This window comes from Phalangium opilio, unplaced genomic scaffold (genome assembly GCF_054372755.1).
Source record: "Phalangium opilio isolate 3A_F unplaced genomic scaffold, DU_Popi_V2 ptg000082l_1, whole genome shotgun sequence".
NCBI lineage: Eukaryota > Metazoa > Arthropoda > Arachnida > Opiliones > Phalangiidae > Phalangium > Phalangium opilio.
The window spans coordinates 5,869,060-5,891,332 of NW_028324189.1; the positions used below are offsets into that span (position 1 = coordinate 5,869,060).

General features: G+C 39.5%; 3 protein-coding genes and 1 long non-coding RNA gene across 4 annotated transcripts in view; 3 read left to right on the forward strand and 1 right to left on the reverse strand.

Moving 5' to 3' along the window:
* LOC149651178 (uncharacterized) overlaps positions 1–22,273 on the forward strand; it is a 45,927-nt gene that overhangs the window by 8,265 nt on the left and 15,389 nt on the right. The window lies entirely within an intron of this gene.
* LOC149651180 (uncharacterized) lies at positions 1,744–7,344 on the reverse strand. The gene is made up of 6 exons (XR_016371107.1): positions 7,230–7,344; positions 6,966–7,106; positions 6,589–6,886; positions 6,399–6,501; positions 4,190–6,305; positions 1,744–3,162 (listed from the first exon to the last, which is right to left on the reverse strand). It is a non-coding gene; the product is annotated as an uncharacterized LOC149651180 (long non-coding RNA).
* On the forward strand, positions 7,559–10,407 carry LOC149651181 (uncharacterized). Its single transcript, XM_089847160.1, has 5 exons — positions 7,559–9,020; positions 9,082–9,517; positions 9,583–9,756; positions 9,825–10,325; positions 10,369–10,407. The coding sequence occupies exons 1-5, from the start codon at positions 8,671–8,673 to the stop codon at positions 10,405–10,407; spliced, it is 1,500 nt and encodes a 499-aa protein (XP_089703286.1). The 5' UTR covers positions 7,559–8,670.
* Positions 10,327–12,333, forward strand: LOC149651182 (uncharacterized). The gene is made up of 3 exons (XM_089847989.1): positions 10,327–10,871; positions 10,965–11,283; positions 11,350–12,333. Exons 1-3 carry the CDS (start codon positions 10,434–10,436, stop codon positions 11,805–11,807), a joined length of 1,215 nt encoding a protein of 404 aa, XP_089704115.1. The 5' UTR covers positions 10,327–10,433; the 3' UTR covers positions 11,808–12,333.

Here is a 22,273-nt window from a genome sequence, read left to right on the forward strand (position 1 = left end):
AAGTTTGTGTCCCCACAGCTTTGTTAAATTTTTTCTATTACACTGAACTATACCACTATTGATTCTGTATGTTATGGACTTCTGATCTCGCTGAATTTTCTTCCGATGTATAACTGATTGAATCGTGTATACCGGGTCGTTAACGAAGAGGCGTCCCCGGTGGCTCAAACCAAAACTACACCACTGAAACACTTTTATCTAACTATAGGTGGCTACACCCTGGTTTCGCCAGATCACTCATGCCCGAGATTCCATTATAGGGAACCAGGCGAGGGGTACAGGTATACAACGGAATATATTTTTGTGTCTACGCTAGGGTTACAATTTTTGTGCAATAATATTTCAAGATCATGCCATATTATAATCAACAACTTGAAGGTATAAAAAATGAGTTTTTACTCCGTGTGGTTATGTAATAACCAACAGAGTAATGCGCTGATACCCAGTTATTTGGTTAGCCTTTTAGTTATTTAGTGAAATGCACGCGAAAAGGCAGTGCACGTGATTCCGTGAAACATTTGTTACGGTTCTGGCTTTATTGCTAGGTATTATAAAGTATCGTTTCTGAGGAGGTGAATTGAAAGATATAAACGTGGTCAATTTAGTGGTTTTAAAATTGCTCTAGTTGTGAATCCATTTTTATATTAATTATATTACGATTAAACTTTGATATATTTGACCATTATCACTAAACCCGCCTTGAGATGCGCTCCGTTAATCGACAAAAGGGGTCGGGGTGATGACAAGCGTTGGCCAGCCAATGATGGATGTTCCTCTTTTAATAAAGCGAAACAATTATGGCTAATTTACAGAGTTTTTAATGTGGAAAGTAATTAACGGAAAATCTTCCACAAAAATGGAAAAGAGAATTTCCCCCTTTTTGAATTTGTCTCGGTTTTTTCTTTCATAGTTTCATAAATTTGCATTGGTGGGACGTGAATGAGGAAGAAAGCAGATTCCAGGATAAGATAAGGGTAAAAATTCACCCAAGTCCGCCCACCCTAAGATGCTTTATCTCACAAATTTAAAGGGACAATCTGTGAACATCAGTTTGGCAAAATATGATTTTTTGCATGACATAGGAAAACAACCCTAGTTTCATTTGAATGAAACGGAACTAATTTTAAGAAAGATTAATATCATACATTTCCTAAATGCATTTGGATAATTCAGAGGGCGTGTTAAATAAGAAGTAGAATTATATAAAAAGTATGCTTTTGTGATGAAATTTTTCAAGTATTCATTCAAGTTTCCCGGTATTCTTTATATCTGAAAAAATTATGGTGCCGAAACCCGGATTATTCTGGAGATATGGAGGAATGCTAGACCAAACTCTACCGGATCAAGTTATTCCTTGGAGTACTTTAGAGAAGTATCAGCTCTCCTGATTTCGTAAGAAAATCGGAGCCATGAATGTATAGTATAGTCATGTTTCAAGATGTGCAAGAGCAGGCTTGAAAATAATTAAAGACCATTCGTAAAATATAGAAACTTGTAGACCGGTGATAGTATTTGCTTCAACACTCGGCATTTTGACAAAACGGGGGTGAAAGGGTTATAGTTGATACTTCAGTGCATGAATTTCTTTTTGTGCTAACGTTAACCAAAGTCTTCTTTTACTCGTTAAATCGAAAAACGTTCGTTCGTGCGACTTTTCCTTGAAGGCGGATTTTAACGTTGGCTCTATTCTTATCGTCGGATGCAATGTGTAGTCCAGAAGGAAAGGAGAAAGGGGGAGGGTTTCTGTAAGAAAAGGAGCTCGTTTATCATGGCTGTCAGAGTCTAGACTTTAGAACCGCGTATCACTATCAACTACTAGTCTTTTATAGAAGCGCAAAATGCGAACTCGCGTTAACTGATTTTTTTTTCATCAGTGGAGATTCATATCAATTTGTACATACAATCGAAATATTAGTGCTTTTAGAATATTTAAAATTAAGTACGGTAACTTTATTATCATAGAGAGATACGGGTGCGACATTATGCGTGTAATCAATCAATAGCCATATATTTCGAGGACAATAGTTCCCACGTTAATAACCACTAGAAAAGAGCTATTGCCACCACTTGTCAGGTGTGGGATTACATCTGTCTTATTACGTCCTCTAAAATTAGGGCTATAATTAACACAACACACACTGTCATGACAAGAGGCAAATTTTCTTGAAATCTTCCTTTTATGTGATTCTTACGATGAAAGATTAATGGAGGCCACCATTTTGTCTGTGTACTTTTGGCTATCACCATCTAGCCACAATGAAGGGCATGGGAATCGTTACTTTTGTTTCATTAGCCATATGGTTTAGAAGAAACAAATACGGGACCATCATCCCCGATCTTACATTAAAAATTATTTGAAGTTTCTGAAGGCTTTCAGTTATTATTTTAAAACAATAATGTTAAATTTTGATTGAACATGTTATTTTCTTGGGATTCAAAATAACTATAGGAATTGCGATATATTTCTTGGCACAACCAATGGTTAACATTTTAATTAATATTGTTATTTGAATAAGAAGTTGAGAAGTCGCTCACCAGATGGCACCTCCTTGAAACTACTACGTAAGAATTGAACATAGGTTTACCCTTATAAAACGCTCATTCGAATAGTGCTCTCGAAAATAGTATTTAAATAATGGTCGTTAAGTCGTTGCACTTCGGTGAGATTTAACATGATTACCGTTTGCTTTATTAGAAAGAGTAAGGGTGGGGGTTTTCTTTTTCGCTTAGATGTCTGCTGCGTGTAGGGATGGGTGATGGGGTCTAGATGACACTGACAGATGACAGGGTGACAAAAGGGGAGTTCGCCCCAAGATGGATGGCTTCATCCCTTCCCGATTCATAAACGCTGTTTTGCAATTGAGGTCCCTCCAAGCACAATCTTCTACAAGTTCTCTTGTTTCATCGGACGGGAACAACCCGGACATCGGAGCTCTAGAACTTCTAGGCATTTTTTCTTTCCCAGTTGAATGTCTTGTCTGAGTCTTTCTTTGGCGTTTCTCTGAGCTAGAAGCTCAGCGACAACGTCTCTTGTCTCTTATTTTCTGATAAATGACGCTAACGGTCGCGGGGGCGTTCGCAAAAAGTCGCCTTGTTTTCAACAATCATTTTTCATCCGCTCGATTTCAGGCTGATGAATTTGTCTACCTAAAATAGGTTGAGCTTTAAAGGCAAGGGAAAGATAAAATCAAGAGATTTCTGATCGATTTTTGAACAAATTATAAGACCTATCTGCATAGCGAAATAGTCAAGAAATATGCCTCATTTAATTCAAAAATAGATATAGATTACAGCGGTAAATTATAAAAGTTGTATCAACCGCGTTCGTCTTGCCTTTGTTGACGTTTGAATTCAAGCTTATGCCTCTTTTACAATTTTAGGAAAAACCGAGTGATTTGTCTTGTGGCTTTGTCGGAATGACATCAGAATCGATACTTTCTAGAAAGGTTTTATTGGCAGAATAGATACTTAATTAAAGTGTTCTAATAATTTTCGCACATTACATAACTTCACTAAAATCCTGATTTATAACACTGCCGCACCAGTTATTTTAATCGTTAGTAGCGTCTACAATAGAAAGGGAGAACATAATGTTACAATGACGAAGGGTCGATGAGGGTGCTTGTCTTTTTCTAAAGGGAATTATCTTGGTTTGTCTTCTTCACTCTTTTATAGTCCATATATTTTCGCAAGAAAGGCTTACCCTCCGAGAACCGTGATAAATCTCCGCTCATTAGTAGGGAAGGAATTGCTGGAAAACCCAACCAAAAGGATAGGATGCGCGGAAACCCCAAACCTTTCATGCATTTCACTGCCGCTAGATCGCGAGAACTTCTTATCGAATAGAACCGAGCCAGCTGTTTTCATAAACGTCATTTTTAGGGTTTTTTTTTTAAAAAGTCATTCATCGAATTAATAAATTACATGATTTCACCGATGGTAGTAACGGGAAATCAGTGTAAGGATTATGGAAATCACCTAAAATAACCGTAATCACGGAAATTAAGAAATTCATTCCGTAATCATTGGAATGCGCATAAAAATTTAGAAATCAGAAATCAAGTGTACAAAATTTTCGCGAATAACTAGATCCTCGCAGAAATGGTAAGGATCCAGTAATTGAAATGTTAAAATGAAACCGAAGTCATAAATCAACACCTGACTTTACATTCAATTCTCAAAAACTTACGAAAACATTCTTGACCGTTTTCCAAAAGGCCAAACAGTAAAACAGCACATCGTAGAGTTCTAGGGAATCATCTTATGCCAAAAAATTCCTCTGCACTTCATCCACTACATCCATGACCCCTGAAAAGGAGATGAGCAAAATTCAGTATTGACCACTGACCACCACCGCGAAATAAATGAACCCCTCGGAAGTGAAAAGACGACGAAGATGGCGTGTTGAACGGTCAATCTTTTATTTTTTTTCAATCGCAACTACTATTCCTGTACGCCGATCGCATAAGGCAAGTGCTTCCATAAATTTCTTTACTCCAGGGGAGGGTAACAAGACACAAAAGTGTTACATTCCGGTGTGGATAGTTGTTAGACTACTATTTTTTCTTCAAAATATATCATTCCTGTAATGCCATAGGCTTCTCGCTATTGGTGCTTAATCTATGGGCATTTTGTGTTTTGAGTGTGCTCAGACTCGGGGGATCCCTCGGATGTCTCGATACCGAGGGTAGTCTACCCTTTTTTTTATCGTGAAAATGGTCTTTTGATGTTTTCAGTGAATGTTTATTGAACACAACAACTGCATAGGAATACGATATCGTGGTAATGTACAAACTGCTGGCCCTTAATTCTTCCCTCCTTATATGTGTCTCGGTTATATTAGAAGTGTATTGGCGTTGCCGGATTTGGTTCATTGTACATCATACAACACACCAACTGACTATCCGAACATGAACCATGTAGTTGATCATGTGGCAGAGGAACGTATGACCTAAAAACACGTGTATAGGCATAGTAGGCGGAGAGTGGCTTGGACTTGGATATCGAGCGGTTTAGTCGTTGAGTCGGTCGTCGGTCTTAATGCGCTCCCGGAGCGAGAAACGATCTCATCACTCATCCTTTCGGGAGGAAGGTGGGCAGGGATGGGAGAATGGGTGACAGTCGCGCCCTCTAACGTTCGAGGTCATTAATAAAAACCTCGACGCATGAGTTCCGAGCTCAGCCGCGGTGAATAAAAAATTGCTCTAGACGAATTTTTTGGGGAAAAGTTAAGATTTATGATGGAATAGAAGTAGGGCTAGCGTTTTTCCACAGAGACTAAAATGGATGGATGATTCCACAAATTCACTTTCTCATCCTTAAAGGACTAATAAAGAAAAGCGAAAGTTCAGACGAAAATACATAGTAGAAATCCTATCAGATATGCTACAAGATAGTTAAATAGTTTACCCATGAGTCTCACCAATTTGTAATTTCTGCTCTCTTTTCTCTTCAGAAGTTTATCTAGGTCTCCTAACTTAAGCGTCTATAATGGTAGCTCAATAGCAATATCAAGTCAAACATTTCAACCTTATCTGTATTTACGCCCTTTATCTCAAATATTATATTTAATTGTTCCTCGCTTATTATGTAAAAGGAATTACTGTATGTTTCAGCGTCCTTACTTCAAATTGTCCATATCTGAACCTTATTTTAATTTTAAAATCATTCGGAGACTGTATTTCGTGAATCTTTCACTCTACAAACTGGTCTTATAATTAGTTGAAGAATCGATAAAAAATCACTTGATTTTCCACATTAAGAGAAGAACTTTGCGAATAATAATTATAGACACCATGATAATACATTGATAAGTTCACAGGTCAACTGTTTGCCCATCACTTCAAGAAACCGTGTTCCCAGTATAATACTTTCAGAGGTGAACTTCTCAGTCTTCAAGGAACCGTTGGCTTACGTTAATACTTTCCGATGGAAATCTTCCCCTTTACAATTCAAGGAACCGTGATTGTACGTTAATACGTTTTGAAAGTAACGCACATCGTTGTCCTTTAATTTTAGTTTGACCGTGATGATTCTAAGCCTAGTAGGTGATGGTTGAGAAACAATGAAAAATCAGGTATGGGTTCGGAATGGTCTCTTCGCTGCAGCGTTGCTGATAATGATTGATGGTCGGTCGGGCCAAGTGGGTATGGTGGAAGTACGTGCCGGGTAAAAGCTTTTCACCCATTAGGCACAAATGCCGACGATATCTGGCTGACGACTGACGTGATGCATCGACGACGGAGCCACCCAAATTAGCCCCACCATTTTTCACCGGAGTCTCCCGACTCCCACTCCCATGCATGCTGGCAGAGAAAAGTAGAAAACGAAAGAGCGATCGTAAGGTTAGGTGGCGCTTTTACGTTTCAGTCCTTATAAGCCGTTACTTTTTTACTTACCCTCTCGACAATTCCTTCCCATCTTTTGGGATACTTTAAAGAGTAGGGACTACGGGGTCGGCCCTAAATGTGCCTCTACGTTAATATCATCTAAAAGGTGACACTATAAAATAGTTCAGACAGAGATCATGTGTAAACAAACGGGAAGGGGAAATTGCCCAATCAACGTTGTTCTAGCTAAGAAAGTTACTTTAAAATGGCCATTAAGGTACGCTGTCATCCAATGGACTACATTGGTGTTTTCCAAAGCAGAGTTTCAGAGTTGAAACACATTTTCCCGAAATGATTAATCTTTCCATGTGCATTTGTTTTTAATTGCAGAGAACTTGAGAGCGGTAAATATATTTTTTCATTGGCGCTGAGGCAACGTGAATGACACGTCGGTTCTCCTACTGCCTCAAACTCTTTTATTTCTTTTTGCCTTTGAAGTATGGTGTAAAATGTCGATAGTGCGAGGTGAAAGCCCAGTTGTCGTTCCCCATTCTGAGCTGCAATGGAAGATTGATGAGGACCAGATTTGGGGCAAAGCCTCTTTCGTGTTGCTTAAGCCAGCCATTCTATACTGACCTGGAGAGAATCTATCTTTTATAGTCATTACGAGGCCCTGCGTTCAGCGAAAAGAGACATCTATCTGACCAGATGATGAGATTTTCACGTTACTATTTTAAGCCAGTTGAAAGCGCAATCTTCCCTGCCGTTTCACTTGCTCTTTTATACAATGAAATTCAAAATTTTAATTCTTTAGTTTTGTGGCTCATACTGCTCTAACGCCGGTTTTAGTTTGCTCTGATAAATGATTAGATTAACAGTTCCATTTTTTGTTTGACTTACCGACAAAATGGTACGAAACGAACGGTCCGCCATTGCCAAACTGTCCATGTGTGACTGGATACGCTTCACTAAAGTAAAAACAAGATGGTCTAGCCCATAATTAGTCACATCGTTTACGTACTCTCGCTATCCCTACTACAATAAATAACTCACCAGATGGCTCTTCCCAAAAACTACAAACATTTAAAAAGGGCAGTAACATTTAACGCGTGGATGCAGAATGGAAACTTAAAGTTATACGCTTATGAAACTCAGTAAACTGGCCTTTTCAATATTATCTCTGAAAGAAAACGGTTCGAACCTTTAAGGCCCCTTCTGAGAATAAAAAAACAAGCTGGTCGAAAATTCACTCAAAAACTACTTTAACCAAAATCATATTTTCACGTCGATGATCGTTATGAAAAGCTATAAGAATTTTACCCAATGAAGAAAACAAATTTCTCTTTCGTATAAAACAATCGACTCGCGATTTAATGGGTTAGTTGTTTTATAAATTAATTATAAAGTGTTCAAACTTGAAAAGTTTCCGTTGGAAACATCTCCTACGGAAGTAATCCTATTTCAACAGGGAAAGTGTCTTAATTTGAAGTATCTTTCGAGCTACGGCCTCTGAAAGTTATAGATTTCTAGTTTTAAAACTTATGAACTTAACAGACATTTAATTGTAATTCGAGGTGTTTTTGTTTTGCTTTTTTGACCGTAGAACATTATTTTTTCTTCCGATCCTCTTGAGAACCTCATATCCCATAGAAAATGCTTTTGTTCCTTATATATCATTTTCAAAAAAATTTTAAGTCAAAAAATTATTGAGCTAAATCCAACGTAATACAAATTCTATTCAAGAACTGATGTTGCCTGTCAGCGCCAACAATACCAAAGGCCTTTTCTTTGAAAAGTATAAAGTTAACCCTGTTCCGCCCTTTCTTTCCTACTGAAAGTAAATAAGGTTTCAAGTTGTATGATCTTTTCCCCCTCAATTAAAAGAAGTTCAAGCGTTCGCCGTTGTCAAAAAAACGTCGCTGACCCACAAATGACGTCAAGAAAAAAAAAAATAAAGGGGGGTAGTTTCAAAATCAGTGGCATCCGTCGGCCTCTGTTACCAATTATGACACCCCTTAACACCCCCAGCCTAATGGGTCCGCGGCACAACAAAGATTCATCGACAGGTCGTAAAAGCTATTGCCGTCTCCCCAGCCCGTCTATAGCCAATGTATACCAATTCTATGGGGTTTCACATTATATATCACTCCACCGTATTATAACACCCTATGCAGTTTCTGACTTTTTTTCGTCGAAATATGTTCAAGACAACGGGGTGAAATACGAATATCTATAGATAGACCTACATCTTTTCAAGCTCAGAGGCTCAGTATTATTTTTGAAACGAACTGCATCGCTTGTCTGTTTATTTTTGAAAAAACCTTTTCGCTAAAACATAAAAATGGGTAATAGCAAAGGAGCTCTGCGTAATAAGAAAGCTAAAACTAAACGCGCTAAAACGCATAGAAAACTTTTCGCCGAGAGAAAACAATTAGAACTCGAAGAACCGCTTGACCCCCAACTTTCTAGTAAAAACAAAATCATTTCCCCAATACATTTCGTGTCCACATCGACACAGACATGTTACAACTGTTGCAAAACGATTTCTGATTGCGTGTCGTGTTCAGTGATTAGTGATGATTTAGATAATTCAGGCGCGATCTGTTCCGTCGGTCAAAATTCATCAAGAATTCATAGCACGCCAAAATCATCAGCGAAAAGCTTGGCGAGGAGGAGAATCGAAATTTCATCGTAAGTAATTAAAATAAATTTAAATGTAGGCAAGGCTTGTAAAACTAATTAAATCTTTTAGACCGGAAAATAATGATCTCGACAACTACCAGTTAGTCATTGGTAGCCCTTGCAAAGACAATGAAAAGTCAATTATTAAAGGATATAGAATAGTTGAAATAGATTATTTTTTAAATTGGTGTCTCAAGCTAAATTTCGATCATCGGTTGATTTGCACTCTGGGGTATTTTGATTTATTAGAAGAAAAGAGACGTGGCATTCAAAGCACATTCGTGTTCGAATGCCGAACTTGTAAAAAACGATTTTTAAAAACATCCGAATCGCCCAATGAAAAAACTATGTCCACCCGAAAGAAAACTGACATAAATTCAAAAGCCGTTTGGGCCACTCTTTCAGTTGGTAACGGATACTCCCAACTTGACGAATGGTTTGGAATAATGGACATTCCATCCATGACTTGGAATAAGTTTTCTGGTCAAGAACGCTTCCTCGAAAAGGTACTAATTCTTACTCCACGCATTGGTTAATTTTAAATTGAAAAACCATTCGTATAATTGCCAAGTATTGGGAAGAATCTTTACTTCGTTCCATGACCGAAGCTGGGAACGACGAAAGGGAGCTAGCTCTTGCCCAAAACCACGTAGACGATGATGGTGTTCCATGTATAACGGTTTATCTTGATGGTGGTTGGTGCAAAAGAAGTTACGGTCATAACTACAACGCCGCCTCTGGCGTGGTAATAATTAAAATACTACAATTAAGAGTAATACTCGCATCATATTTAATCATTTATAAATTTGAAAGGCTTGTATTATTGGACGAGCGACGAAAAAGCTTCTGTTTCTAGGCGTACGTAATAAATATTGCTATGCCTGCGCCTTATCTGCCAACAGAAATGAGACGCCTAAAGAACACCTTTGCTATCGAAACTGGGACAAATCTTCCTCAGCTATGGAAGCCGACATCGTAGTTGAAGGATTTAAATGTAGCGAGGCTATGCACGGTGTTCGGTACCTAAAATTTATAGCTGATGGTGACTCCAGCGTTCAGTGTCGAATAATCGAAAAAGTGCCTTACGGACGCAAAGTGCAAAAACTGGAGTGTGCCAACCACGCGGTTAAAAATTATACTAAGGCACTGCACAAAATTAGCCTCAACACAAAGCTTCCTTGCAATGGTAGAAAAAGGTTGAGAGGTAAAATACACAAACTAACAGCTGCCGCACGGGGAGCAATCACGCACAACTCAAAAGGCGATTCGTCTGTGGCTAACTTACGTCTTGACCTACATAATGGACCTGCACACGTATTTGGCGATCATGCTAAATGTCGTCCCTATTTCTGTCAAGGTGACAAAGAAGGAGAAGAAAACATTTTACCCGAGTTAAAGAAGAACGGGATATTCCCGTTTATAATGGCGTCGGTCGATTCCTTGGCCGCGAAGGCTGACCGCCTATACGCCAACGAGACGAGCAATCGAGCCGAGCTATTTATGAGCATCCTAGCCAAAATTAACTCGGGAAAAAGAATTAACTTTTCTCAAAAAGGAAGCTACCAAAGAAGATCGTTGCTATCTGGACTCAACTACCAGAAAGGTTCTTCTTGGCACGGAAGTCCGTGGAAGAACGCTATGGGAAAGAGTCCTGGAGCTCATTTCAAAACCTTCATGGAGAAGAGAAAAAGAAAGAGAGAAGTTGACAGAAAAAAAGAAGACATTCCAAAAGAGAAACGCAGAAAAGTGATGGCCACTCTACTACCAATTGAAAAAGACTATGGACCTAAAGCGGATACGGTGCCATTAACTCTGGACCAGTTTGAGGCAAAGAAAGCCAGTAGACTGGAGAATTTTCAGGTAGGTCAATTTGGTCAACAATGACCCTAAAGCTTTGGTGGCGTACATTTTTCACGTAAATGTAATATTTCATGTATATTACGTATTCTACAGGTTACAATTTCTGAACAAATTGAAATCGAAAAGATATCCCGCGGTCAACACGCAAACCCAGTCTATGTCGCGCACAGAGAGCATCGCCTTACTGCCTCCACTTTTGGCTTTTGCATGAAACGTAAAGCGACCACATCGTGTCACAACCTTGTCAAGAGCATACTGTATAAGCAAACGTTTTCATCAGAGTGTACGGAATACGGAAAAACCAACGAAACTGTGGCAATTAGATGTTTCATGGACAAAACGGGCTATTTTGTTAGACCAAGCGGTCTGTACGTTGACCTGAAACACGGATACCTAGCAGCGAGTCCTGATGGTATGTTAATTTTTTAGGAATATTTGTTGGTCAGCGGGTTTTTAAAAATATGTCTCGGTTTTACAGGCGTCATAGACGATGAACAAGCTTTGGTTGAAGTGAAAACGGCACCATCAGCAATAGGCCTAAACTTAACTGAGGCCATAAAAAACAAAAAAATAAAATTTTTAAACCTAACAACCGATGAGGACGGGAAAACCAACATTACACTGAAGAGATCACACGCCTATTTTTATCAAATTCAGGGGCAATTAAATATCGCTGATAAAAACAAGTGTTTCTTCGTTGTGTACATAGACGAAAATAACCCAATTTTTGTGGAAGAGATAGAGAGAGATGGGCATTTATGGCAAAACGTAATGCTTCCTAAACTTTGTGCTTTTTTTAACGATTGCCTTTTGCCTGAAATTCTGGACCCACAAATTCCGAAAGGTCAGATTTGTAAAGATCCGCTTTACATAATCGAGGCCCAAAATAAACTGAAACTAAAGAAAGAAGCCTCTAAAAGTGATACTAAGTTGTGAAGTGAAATATCGGGTGTGACGTTTACCTAGACGCGGCTCGAATAATACACATTGAATTATTTTTATTTATATATTACTGAAACTGGCTCAACTTCAAGTTAGGATCTGCAACTATACCAAATTATATTATTTCGTTTGAATCACAGATCGGTGAATCAGCGAAAGTAGTGCTTCAATTTCTCTCGTCCCATATCGTCTAAACATGCAGGATGCTCTATAGTAATTTAGCTTCTCGTTTATTGTAGTAAAACTACTTTCGCTATTCTTGAAAATTAGAAGGAAGAAAGATACTGAATCTATTGATGTTTAGATAAGGCTCCGACGAGCGGGACAACCGGACAAAAGGTGGCCGTGCCCTAGGGGTATGGGGTTGTTAAGAGCTCCCTTTTTTATTACTATTCTCTCCCACTTACTTCTTCGCGAAAGTGAACTGCAAGGACTACATAGTATATCAAGTAAAACTGTATATTCCTTGGTAAAAACCTCAAGGTCATCGACGGAGTACCCAAACTCAGAAGGGGCCTTAAAGAATGGTTGGTGAAGGGTACTTAACGCCTTGACATATGACACCCATTAAGCCCGTAGAGGGTTTTACGGGTCAAATCGGAAGGAGATTCCACGAGCTTGAGGACGATTGAGCGCCACTATTAGTACGGTTGACAAGCTATACCCGTTCTTAGTGTTAACCGTCATCGAATGAATAGATATAGCGGAAGAGACGAAAACTTTGTCAACGCTGACCAGAGATACCGGTAGGCGATTGTTGTCCTCTCATTCTGGTAATTTTAGGACTTTGTCATTGGCACCATTAGGATTTAAAATCCTCCGTCTTTAGCGAAAAGACTTACTGTCCCACTACCTTTGAAAGAGACACCGTAACATTTTTCAAGTGCTCGAAAAACCGAGGGGGAAGCTACTTATGAAATCAAGTTTACAAAACTTTGTAAATCACTTGTGAATTGACAGTGAACAACTTAGTTACTGAGAATAACGTCTCCTATAAAGAGGCCAAATATACAAAGTTTCGGAATCAGCGTAACTCAACCTCCGTGGGTGAAGATTTTCAAACTATTTTATCTTGTTAGGTCTACGGTGTTACTACACCTTTAAAACGAAAAATCCCTTGAAGCATTGGTGACTACGAAGTGAAAATATTTTGCCAGAAAAGACATTGAAGGAGTCATTTCAAATATTCTTAAAAACTGAATGATCATGATCCTTAAAATGAACCTTCACAGTTTAAAATATCTTACGCTTAGACCCTTGAAAATGTTACGGTTGGCTTGGGCAGAGACGGGCTGCCACGTCCATTTAAATAAAATGCTCTATATAATTTTTTTTGGAAATGCTGAGTCATTTGTAAAAAAAAATAATTTTTCCAACGAGTTTTAAAGTCACCTGGGTTTCAGTAGTTTGACTGCGAATTTTAATGTGTTCTTCGAGGTTCATTTAACACAGGAGCCAGGCTGTTACAAGCTCCGGGAGTATTTTCAGAGACGAAATGGTAGGCTTGTTTGTACGTAGTCTTAAATACTGTAAAACTATATCCATATTGAAATGCTGGTTACACTTTGAACGTTACTATGAATATGTGGATTTAACAGGATGGTGAAGTCCTTAATCGTGCTGAATTTTACATGGGCATATGTTATATTTTAAAAAAAAATATTTTTGACCATTTCTACGATAGATTTTCGATATAATGTAAAAAGTAACCATTTCTTCAATAAATCATGCATATAACAGCAAACATTACTTCAAAAACTCTGAAATGAAACCATTTCTTAAATAAACAGTGGTTGAAAACCCAAACTGTTTTCGCACGAGAGACACAAGCAATCCTAATTAATAAGTTGTGGTTAAAAGCTCTGCGATCCTGGCTTGACTAAAAATTTACGAAATTTAGACGAATTTTGCAGGACACTGCTTTCATTTTTAGTTAAAATGTAGACGGTGCGGACTTAATGCATGGGTAATTAAGTCGGGTGTATTATCTCTGATCTGATTTCACGATTGCAGCGCTATACTTTCTCAGTCCATTAAGACACACGGCTTACAAATATTTTCCCGAATAATAAACCACTTCTCTATAGATGCATGAACTAAATTTGTTCTAGTGTTGGCTTTCCATGGACGAGTACAGTTTGAAGTTACAAGCTTTGTTTAAATTTCTATAGGGAGGGGCTCTAAACTGGGCTATGAGTTGGACTGAAGTAAATTCCTACTTCTAAAATTAAATCTATCCCTGATGCTTAGCTATCGATATTACAAAATGGACATTTTTCCATTCATGATATTTAACTTATTTGGAATGACAACAGAGGTTTGTTATTTGCAGTACTATTGTATTTGAAGAGAGCTAGCTAGCGTGCTTATAAATGAGGCGCATAATCGGCCGCGAGTAAAATTAATTCAACGATTTCACGCGTCTTGTTTATGAAACGTCTAATGAAGCGCGCTCTAATTCGATAATTTATCCAGTTAACTCCGCGCAAAGTCCTCTCCGATGGGACATCCCGAATAATACCATACCGGAGATCATCGACTCACTCACTCTGCTGCCTAGATATAACTACCTGCCAAGAACCAAAGTACAAACTTACCTTATATTATAAAGCCGAATTCACACATCACTCGTCCGTAAAAAAGAGGTGAATTTGTTCAAATTCGGCTATCTATGAAGAAATTACATTTGGCCTCTCCTTGTGCTTCAACATTTTAATGAACACTTTACGATTTTCTGAGATATTCTGACAAACTAAAAAACTCAACCCTATAAGTTGGGCACTTAATGCTTGTGTTATTTCCTTGTGGTGGAAACAGAATTAAGTGCAGCTACTTCCTTTAATTTGGACATTAACACAGCCTCTCATTACCACTTCTGATAGTTAGAACGTGTGATGTTATGGTGCTGCAAGTATGTTTCTAGTTTGGTAAAGTGTCATTGGCTTGACATTCGCTCTTAAGTCCCTCGTGTTGAATAACATTTTGGCCATCCGGATTTAATATTACTCCAACCCCCAGCTAGCCCCGTACTTTTAGAAGACGTTGTAGTTGCTCAAGCAGATCGCGAAGGGGAAATCTCCAACTAGCTGCGGAGGCTTATCGTCTTCCCAGGATCGTTGACAGCCTACTGTTGCTAATTTATCATTGTCATTATGAGCGAGCTTTTCTGCCACCTTTCAGAATTAACAAGAAACCTTTTGCGACTAATAACACGAGCTACTGAAGAAAGTAACTCAACTATACCATAAGTGAATAATCACACCAAATAAGTTAAAGCGATGCCTTTGAAAATTATTGATTTCTATCACAGGTGAGATGAGACTCGAAAAGAAGGGCTCTAGCATTGGTAATAGATCCTGGTACTAGTGAACAAATTTGAGGATTTTATGCCGCTTCAATCGCGCCTACACTAAAGAGAAAAAAAATTGGTCGAGTTCCAAAAAAATTTCTTACCCCCTTCCCCTCAACCTAAAGCGGCGGAACACGGACGTGGGCGCTTGAATCTAGTTCGGCCGTCTACCGCCACGAGCGTCTCACGTTTTGGAGGGAAAATTCAGAAACCGTTACCAGAGGGCCAACCGTTGGTGTGTTTTCAAGAATATTCACTTTAGCCGAGTGAAGAATTTGGTCACCTCGATACTTCTGGTCTCATCTCACTTCTGTTTCTATGTATAGAACGATTCTTTGTATGTTCCTTAAACAAGTATATTTAAGAATCTCTGAATTATTTCACTGTCTCATTTTATTCCACAATAGACTTTTACCGATTGTAAATGTATGCAAAGGACATTTTTGACCATTACAAGTCGCCATATAGAAAGTTTGTGGGGAAGCCACAATTTCTCAATGAAGTATTCGAGGATGGCACCAGAGGCTAAAACTACGACCCGACGTTCTTAGTAGAGTAATCCGTTTTCGTCACACTGACAATTAAGTGTATTTTTAAAAATTTTACAATAACTGGTTTTTTTTCCTTTCATTTAAAACCATTCTACAACAATGTGTTTGTGTTTTATTTTACTATTGAAATTATTTCAGGGAGTATGTCATTACTAGGTAAGAGCAACAAAGACTTAGGGGTAGCCATCAACTAGTTGTTAATGAATCTGGCGATAATTTTGTCGATCGGAAGGGAAATTTCAATTTAGTACGGCTCGTCCATTTCACTAGAACCATTATACTTTGGCTGGCAGACTGAATACCCTTTTCATAAAGGACCCAAATTAATGTTTTAATACTGATAACGAAGCGCCCGACGCATTCGTCTATTTTCAAGGGATGCTGACACTTCATCGAACTACTTCGACAGACACGCAGAAGAGTCCAGTCTAATACCTCTCCGTGTCATCATCGTCACTGCGAGTGGTTAAAATCGTTCTCTAGCGCGTAAGCCTTAATCCCTATCTACGTGCAATTTTTGAAATTAAATATATGGTTTCAAAATAAAAACCAAATCAGTATTGTTTTCTTTTGAATACCGCGATATCAAACTAAATTAATTGGATTTCACAATTAACGCTAATTTGCACTTGGTTTCAGGCTCCCTTAGTACTACGAAGTATATTGAAAGAAAGAGTCAATTTGTACGATTGCGACAGATTTTATAGTTAACTTAAGTGAATAATAATATGTAATGAAATAGGTTCGTTTTGTCTAGGGGGAGTAAATTAAAATGGACTGTCGGCATGATTAAAATTAACATTAAGATTTATTTAAAAGGTAATACGGTTTAAGAAAATGAATAAAAGTTCATGATACGAAAGTACTTAATTAACAAAAATTGGTGGGCTGGTTATTCCCTTGTTGGCGCGCATAATTTCGCGAGAGCTCTTTTATAAATAAATTGTTTTTACGGTACCGTATGGAAGTTCATCGAGGGCGCGGATCCGAAGCGAAAAATAAGTTCGGCCGGTTAAAGTTCGGTCCTAAGGTCCATCCTGGTTAAGGCCCGGTAACGTGGTTCGGGCTGCTGGACCTCGTGTCGTCGGTCCCAGGAAAGTCGGGCAGAGTCCGGCCTCGCAGATAGGTATCGAGAGAGAGGGAATAATTGAAGGCGCCGTCTTTTTATACCTTCTCTCCAGCAGCTACGGGGTCTTCAAAGTTCGTGAAGGGCTCTTGAAAGAGTTCATTTAAAAGTTCACGAACGCACACGCGGAGAGTTTTACGGAATTGGTTTTCCCGATGACGCGCACGGGTTGGGGAAAGTAACCAGCCTCACACGCGGGGAACTACCAGCCATAGATATAAAAATATTATAGAGTGAAGGGAGTAACTTCATGCTTTGCATGTTATTGTTACAGTTCCCCACAACCAAAACTTGAACGTCCTCGTTCGACAATAATAAGAAACAACGTTTAAAAAAAAACACATAATAGAGAGGGGGTACGTGAAAAAAAAAATACAAAATCAAATCTAGGCCTAGACAATAAAAACTATATACATGGATATCCAATATGGGGGAAAAAAAATTCTCGAGATGCAAAATTGAAACAAAATTAAACACAGCATATGAGTTAACCACTCTGCTATAACAATATAAAATTGAATTGAATTAAAAATAAAATAAACTACGCTATACACAGCATTTGAGTTAACCACTCTGCTTTGTAGGGTTTAGGACCCTCTTAGTAATGGTATTCCTAGGGCGAAGCCGTCTAAGATAAGGAGGTTGGTCACCATTCCAAGAATCAGAGCTAGGGCTAGGGGAAATACAAGGACGACTGTTAGACACAAGAACGTCCGGACCAGAAGGGTCATCAAGGGGAGAATCCTCTTCAGTCAATACAACAGGGGGAGGCAAAGGTACGCACTCAGGGTCACGAGGTATAAATAGCTTAAGCTGATTCACGTGATACGTGCCTTTCAGGACCCGTTTGGTCTCTAAATTAGCTAAACGATAGGTGTGAGGGCTAAATTTTTCACTAATGAGGAACGGCCCATCCCAATTGTCAGCCAACTTTGCCATAAAATAGTCTCCTGCAGAAGACTGTGGGTGCGTTTTACGCAATACATGTTGTCCCACTTCATACTCAAAATCTCTATGTTTTTGATCAAAATATCCAGCTTGCCGAGTCTGCTCCAATAGAATATTTTCCTTCGCTTGATTTATAGCGACCGTAACACGGTCCATAATGCTATCAGCGTATAAGGTGGTATTTTCTTGGGACATATTAAACTCAGGGTTAGATTGCGGGGTAACGTCAAACGGGGTCCGCAACTCTCGGCCAAATGTTAAATACGCTGGGGTGAAACGTGTAGTTTCATGGGGGGCTGTCCTAATTGCCATAGCTAATTGAGGTAGGCCAATATCCCATTCTCTGTGGTTATTTGTAATATATGTAGCGATCATAGTACCTATAGTGCGGTTACTACGTTCAACGGGGTTACCTCTAGGGCTATAGAATGACGTAAAGCGATGGTTCACTCCTAGGTTCTTACACGCAGCCTTCAAAAGTTTACTAGCAAACTGGCTACCAGAGTCGGAAATAATAGTGGAGGGGACCCCAAAACGAGTGAAAACCTCATCAACGAGTTTTGTCACTATACCTTTTGCCGTTGCACGACGGAGCGGGAACATCTCGACCCATTTGGTCATAGTGTCGATTACTACCAATAATTGGGTGTTACCCTTTTTGCTAGGAACAAAAGGACCTTTCAAATCAATAGATAAAACCTGAAAAGGGTCAGTCGGCAAAGCCGATTTCATGAGCCCTGCGGGGGCTCTTTGCGGGTTTTTGTTTTTCTGGCAAGGTAAACATGATTTAATATAATTAGTGACTGATTTTGTCATTTGCGGCCAAAAATAACGGGCTTGAACCCTACGTAAGGTCTTAAAAATTCCAAGGTGGCCTGAAATAGGGATGTCATGAGTTAAACGTAATACCGTTTCAATTAGAGAGGGGGGAATCCATATTCGGTATGAGTTCGAATTATCGGGGGAACGGAGAATGTCACGATAAACAATGTTTTCGATAATAGCGCATTTTGGAGCGGAAGCTAATACAAAGTCCTTCAAGGAGGCATCAGTTGGAATAGTTTTTAAATCTAGGTAGAGTTTTAGAGCACACAGCTGTTCATCGGCTTCTTGGGCGGCAATTATACGATCGGGATCGAAAGAAATTTCTGAATCAGGGTCTACGATTGATGCCAAGATAAGGGGTTCCGAGGGGTCGGACTCTGATTCGTCCAGCAAATCAGGGTCGTCATCGCAAGGAATACGGGAAAGCGCGTCCGCTACACCGTTATTTTTACCAGGGACATGGCGTATAGCCGAAACATAGGGGTCAATGATAAGTCGCCAGCGGGCGAGCTTACCAGTGGGGTCGCGAGCTGTTCGAAGCCATTGAAGAGCGCTGTGATCGGTGAAGACTTCTACCTGACCGCCTTCTATATAGGGGCGAAACTTTTGAATAGCCCACTTTACCGCGAGACATTCTCGTTCTGTAACCGAGTAGTTGCGTTCAGCTTTATTTAGGGTGCTGCTAGCATATTGCACTACTACGGGTTTACCATCTTGTTTTTGACTTAAAACAGCGCCCAAACCAGTGTTGGATGCGTCTGAGTGGATGATAAAGGGTTTTGAAAAATCAGGTGGTGCAATAATAGGGGCGGAAACCAGAGCGGTTTTTAGGGTATCAAAGGATAATTGCTGCTCTGGTCCCCATTGCCAAGCTGTATCCTTATGCAAAAGAGCGTTAAGGGGAGCGGCTTTGTCTGAAAAGGAATTTATGAATCTCCTATAATACGAAGCGGCACCTAAGAAGCTACGAACTTGTTTAACTGTCTTAGGGGCTGGCATGTCTTTAATTGCAGAAGTTTTTCTGGGGTCTACGTGTACGCCTTTTTCATTAACTAAATGACCTAAAATATAGGCTTCTTTGGCACAAAATTGAGTCTTACTTGCCTTGGCGGTTAAGCCTGCGTCAGAAAGAACACCAAAAACCTTTCTAAGGGTAAACATATGTTCCGTAAAAGTGGAGGAAATTACAATAAGGTCGTCAAGGTATGCACTGACTCCAGACTTACGTAAGTGGCCAAACAAGTGGTCAATCATTCTTTGAAAAGTTGCCGGAGCCGTGGTCAACCCGAACATGAGGACCTTGGGTTGAAATAAACCGCGATGGGTTATAAAGGCTGCCTTTTCACGGCTGTTTATGTCTAAGGGCACTTGCCAGTACCCAGCTTTGAGGTCTAGAGTTGTAATAAATTTGGGGGTTTTTAAAGAATCGAGGATATCATCTATCCTGGGTAGTGGGTAGGAATCCTTCTTTGTTACCGCGTTTAATCTGCGATAATCGAAACAAAGGCGAGAACCGCCGTCCTTTTTGGACACTAATATACAGGGTGCTGCCCAAGGGGAATTACTGGGTTCAATTTGGTCATCAGCTAACATTTGGTCAATAATAGCGTCAATTTGATCTCTTTTGTGAGGTGCGTAACGGTAGGGAGCGCAGGAAATAGGGTATGCATCACCCGTGTTAATATAATGCGTGGCGGTATTAGTAATTCCTGCATTTTTCGCAAATAAATATTGAAATTCTGAAACTAGGTCTTCTAATTGTATTCTTTCCTCGGGGGTCACTTTCGCTAACATTAGGGCTTTCTTAAGATCTTCTTCATCTATTTCACAAGGGGGTGTGGCAGAGCAAACAGCTGGTGAGGGGATCACTGGCTTATCAATAAAATTGGGAAGAAAACTATGTTTCTCCGTGGGGGAGTCACTCCAAAAAAACTGCATCGCGCCACAATCTAAAGTCATTCCTTCAGATTGTAACAAATCCATTCCCAAAATACAGGGAAAAATTAAATTCTTAACTAAATATACATTATGCGTTGTGTTTCTCCCCGGAAGGTTAATGTTTGCTTTGCCGCAGCCGGTTGTGGTCACTCGACTTCTATTGGCAAGTTTTAATCCTAATTTAATACGTTTTTGTTTATTAGATGTAGTTGGGATAGAGTTTCTAAAACGTTCATCTACTAAAGTAAAGGTAGATCCAGGGTCCACAAGAGCTATACAAGGGGATTTATTAATTGAAATTTTAAGTTTTGCTAAATTTGGTAAATTTAAATTTTGAAAAGAGTCAATTGTGGGTCCTGAACTACAAATAATGGGCTTTAGGAGCGGTTGGGGGGAGGATTGGGTGGACCAGTTCCTCCCCTGCCTGCGTTTCCCGATGGTCCAGGTGTGTTATTAGCGGGGGGTAGCATGGGGACGCGTCGAGGGCATTCTGGTCGAGTGTGACCCGGTTCGTTACAGTGATGGCATACTACGCCGTTAGGGTTAAATCGACGCGTGAAAGTATTTCTTTGGAAGGTCCTATTCTGAGAGGGGATTAGATTTCCATTTCTTTGAGGAAAATTTGACCCCGAAGCACTATTATTATTACTGGGGTTAGTGTACCTCGTGGGGCAATGATCTTGATAGTGACCTTTTTCAGAGCATCTAAGGCAAACAACATCCTTAACAATTTTTAAGGAGGGGGGATTTTTTGGAGCATCTTCGCCGCGACGGGGGGCTGAAGCTTGCTCAATAAGAATGGCTTTATCTACAAATTCTCGCACCGAGGTAGCGGTAGTTAATGCCAGGGCTTTTCTTAATTCTTGATTAAGATTTTTCCTAATATACCTAATTTGCGAAGCTACTGGTATAGGGTCAATTAATTTACGCATAATAGTATTCATGGCTTCGGCGTAATTACTAACATTTTCACCTGATTTTTGAAATCTGGTATCCAGTCTTTCTAATATTAAATCGTCATTCCCTTGACCCTGAAACTCGTTTCTAAGAGCCGTGGAAAATTCGGCGAAAGTTTGAAAAGGGGTTTGGCGCGCGAACCATTCAGCGGCCACACCTGTTAGCATGCTGGGGACCCAGTGCCTTACAAAAAGATTTTCGGGGCAATCCCGAGAAGCGAGCACCTGATGGGCTTTAACTAAAAACTCTTTAATACTCGAATCGGTAAAACTACCTGAGAATGTTGGCAACGTGATGGGGGGTGCCCAAGAGGGGGGTAAAACTTGAGGCTGAGCTGCGGCTTGCCCATTGTTTGCTATTATTTGCGCCATTAATTGGGCAACTTGCTGTTGTAGCGCCGTTATTTCGGCGTCCCTAGGGTGGGGATTATTCATATTGGACAAATTAAGCTGTTGGCTAGTTTGATCAGGGTTTATATTTCTAAGAGCAACCCTTTGTTCTCTAGCGCTCCTTTGAGTCGCTGAAAAAATTTCGTAACACTCCCGGCAGCTAGAAAATTTACCCAAATTTGGCTGACAAATTTCACTATGCTCAGGTCGGTATAAACTCATGAAGTATTTTACGTTACTGTTTAAACTTATAAGGGGTTCTATATAGAGACAATGAGGTAGTACCAATGCAACTTAAATTTAACGTTAGATTTGGGGTAGGATGACCAACCTTAATAAACCACGTGGGTAAAAATTTTAAAATAAACTAGAATATA